Source organism: Elephantulus edwardii, unplaced genomic scaffold, assembly GCF_000299155.1.
Source record: "Elephantulus edwardii isolate Elephantulus edwardi_28Jun2011 unplaced genomic scaffold, EleEdw1.0 scaffold00026, whole genome shotgun sequence".
In the NCBI taxonomy this organism is placed as follows: Eukaryota; Metazoa; Chordata; class Mammalia; order Macroscelidea; family Macroscelididae; genus Elephantulus; species Elephantulus edwardii.
The window spans coordinates 3,142,214-3,145,646 of record NW_006399776.1 but is presented as its reverse complement, the minus strand read 5'-3'; the positions used below and the strand labels follow the sequence as shown (position 1 = coordinate 3,145,646).

The window sequence follows — 3,433 nt, the reverse complement described above, 5'->3', positions numbered from 1 at the left end:
GGCGGGTAGATGGGTGCAACAATGAATGAATGGAATTCCAAAATCTCTGTAGATGTTCACTGAAATGAAATATAAAGAAATTTGGGGGAAAAAAGCTTAAGTCCATAATAGCAGTAGCAAGGAAAAAGTTCCAGAAAAATCAAAGTGAAGATAAATCAACACTTCATATTTTAAAGTATTCTTTCTGGGATTTTGAGTACAATAAGTAAATATACGCTGTCAATTCCTGGAGCCTTGTTTTTTGCCAATTCCTTCAGAGCAACTTGAACTTCCTCCTTCATCACTACAAGCTCTTGCTCATATGTTTTTATTTCATGAAATTCTTCTATGTTAGCCAATTCCTTCTGATACAGTGACTCTGTGTACTCCTTCCACCTTCTTTTAATGTTTCCTGGATCATTTAACATTCTACCCAAAGTATCCTTAAGCATTGCCACCCGTAGCTTGGATTTGTTTTCAACTCCTTCAGCTTAAGAAATGCTCAGCTTAAGAAATGCTGAGCGAGTTTGGCCCTTTTGATTTTCTGACTCCAGCTCTCTGCACATTTCATTATAGTATCTTGCTTTGTCGTCCCGAGCTGTCTTTTGAAATGTTCTGTTCAGATTTTTTATTTCTTGGTTTCTTCCTTTAGCTTTGGCTTCTCGGAGCTCTAATGCAATATTCAGAGTCTCATCTGACATTTATCTTGGTCTTTTCTTCTTCAGCCTTTATAATGATCTTTTGCATTCTTCATTGACGATTTTCTTGATATCCTCCCAGAGCTCATTTGGTCTGTGCTCATTGGTAATCAAGGCCTCAAACCTGTTCCTGAGATGGTTTTGAAGTAACAGTTTTAGTTTACTTGGTTCCATAGTCTACACTCTTGGTAATAGCAGCCAGGAAATCAAGAGATGAACTGCACTGAGAAAGTCAGCTGTGAGGGACCTCTCAAGAGGACTGAAGAGCAACTACATTAGGATGGAGACTAAGGTGTCTCTGATCCAGGCTACAGTCTTCACAATTACATGTTATGCATCAGAGAATTGGACAATTACTAGGGATGACAGAAAGAGAATTGATGCCTTTGAGCTGTGGTGCTGGAGAAGAGTGTTGAATACACCATGGACTGCTAGGAGAACAGGTATGTCCTGGGGAGGGTGAAGCCAGAATGCTCCTTGGAGGCAAGGATTCTGAAGCTTCCATACTTTGGGCATGTTGCAAGGAGGGACTGGTCCTTGGAGAGGGACATCATGTTTGGGAGAGTGGAGGGACGGTGCAGGACAGGAAGACCCTCGATGAGATGGATCGATTCTGTGATTGGGGTGGCAGGAATGAGGATGTCTGAGACGGCAAGGTTGGCACAAGATAGAACAGGGTTAGGGTTCTTGTACATAGGGTCGTTATAAGTCACAAGCGACTCAATGACACGTAACAACAACAAACAACAAGTAAATATAATTTCTCAAAATCATGTCAAATATTATTTGACATCAGGGTCCACTGTTGAACAACAGCAGTTAATATGATCCATTTAATAAAATCATTATGCCAGGGCTTAATTCTCTCTGTATACAGCATCTTATATAAGTGGCAGATAGAATTAAATATCTGGGTAATTTTTTTTTTTTGCAAACATGTACCATCGAATCTGATCCAACTGGCACAGGAGGAGACTGGTCCTCCTTCACCAGCAGAGCATCTGGTGGATTCAAACCACGAACCTTCAGGATTGCAGTGCAGCTTCTTGACACTAGGCCACCAGAGCTCCCTTTGGGTGAATTTTTTTTTAAAAAAAAAGCTATTCTCTTATCAATTAATAAAATGGTTCCCAGATCTTAACATATATATCTAGAAAAGAGCCAGATTTTTAACTTGAGAAAAGCTGTCTAATCTCATTGAGTATTAGCTCTAAATAAAGTCAACATGTGATACTAGCCAATGAAACAGTTAATAAATATCAATACTATCCAGATATTAAAAATCAATCCATAATGAAGCACAATGAGAAGTACCTGTCTTATCAACAGATCAATCACCACACACGTATCATATGGAACCAAGAAAGGAACTGAATGAGTCACAGGAAAGCAGGTGAAAAAACAATGAGGATTATGCAACTGAAACTAAGAGTTCTAATTTCACCCCAAGTATTCAAGAGCTAAAAGTATATAAAATCTTTATATTTCTTAAAAATGACAGGGATTTAGAAATAATCAATCTGTTCTTTACATAAAAAGGAAGCATAAACTGGTTAAATGACTGCCAAAGGTCAACAGCAAACCCAGGACTGGTAAATATATAAAATTATAAACTTAAGTTTCTAACTGAGTTCTTACAACTTGTACTTGTTACCCTTCTAATAATCTGATTTTTTAAAAGGTAATAGAAAACAAAAACATTCTAGATCACAGAAAAAAAGAAACCAGGGTGATTTATTTTTCCTATAGAAAGAAAAGTTTCAAAGACCCAGGGTTACCTCAGTTACTTTTCTTTCTACTTCTGTCCCATCCACATAATAAACATCTGTAATGACACGAGTGACAAGCGTGCGCACTTCACGGATCGTTCGCATGTGACGATGCAAGACATGGCCATGTGGAGGCTGAGGCATATCAAATTCTTCCTCTCCCTGTAATATGGGAAAAGAACACAAGCACAAGCATCAAGGAAGACTGATAGAATCACAAATCAACCTCATGGCATGCAATGTCCAGAGATGCAATTAATCTAATGTGACAAAATTTTCTGGTTGCTTTATTTTCTATTGAACTATAGGTAAGAGCTGAGATGGACCACAGGAGCTGTTCTTAACATGATCTAAAATTACTTCTTTGTATATAAATCAAAATTATAAATTCAGCGTTTATATCTGAGAAAAACCACTGACCCCTGAAAATTCTCTTTTAAGACTGTAATTCCTCTGTTTTTGCTATTAACTTTTGTCAATCAGTAGTTAGCTCTCAAAATCCATGAGTTCCACATTCTTGGATTCAAACAATCAAAAACACTGGAAGGGAGAAGCAATGATGTGGTCAAAGCAATCCCTAAAGGCAAAAAGGGAGCATTTTAAATACTACTTACAAAGCATTTCACTGTATTAGGTATTAAAGTAATAAAAATAGATATATATAGATTATATGAAAATACAGTATCATTTTATGTAAGAGACATGAGCTTTTCCAGATGAGCTTTTCCAGATTTTTTTTTTTATCAACTGGTGGGACTGAAACCAACCCCTGATGGATACCAAAAGACAACCCTGTACAAAAGCTTATGTCTCTTCTTTAGAATTTTCTGAAGAGGGCATTCTTTAGTCTTTTGTATGAAACCAGAATGACAAACCTGCTCCTCTCAGTGAAGTCCATTTTTTCCTGCGTCAGTAGGAGAATTACAATTTCTTTATAATGGAAAAAAGGAACACCTATTTTCCCAAAATTAAATATGAAATATTTTT

The 3,433-nt window shown here is 37.1% G+C and overlaps 1 protein-coding gene across 1 annotated transcript in view; it reads right to left on the bottom strand.

Annotated features, from left to right (window-relative positions):
• The window catches only part of TP53BP1 (tumor protein p53 binding protein 1), a 96,833-nt gene that overhangs the window by 26,964 nt on the left and 66,436 nt on the right, over nt 1-3,433 (bottom strand). The window contains exon 18 of the mRNA XM_006883208.1: nt 2,456-2,608. Coding sequence (XP_006883270.1) covers nt 2,456-2,608 — 153 coding nt within the window. The remainder of the gene's footprint in view (nt 1-2,455; nt 2,609-3,433) is intronic.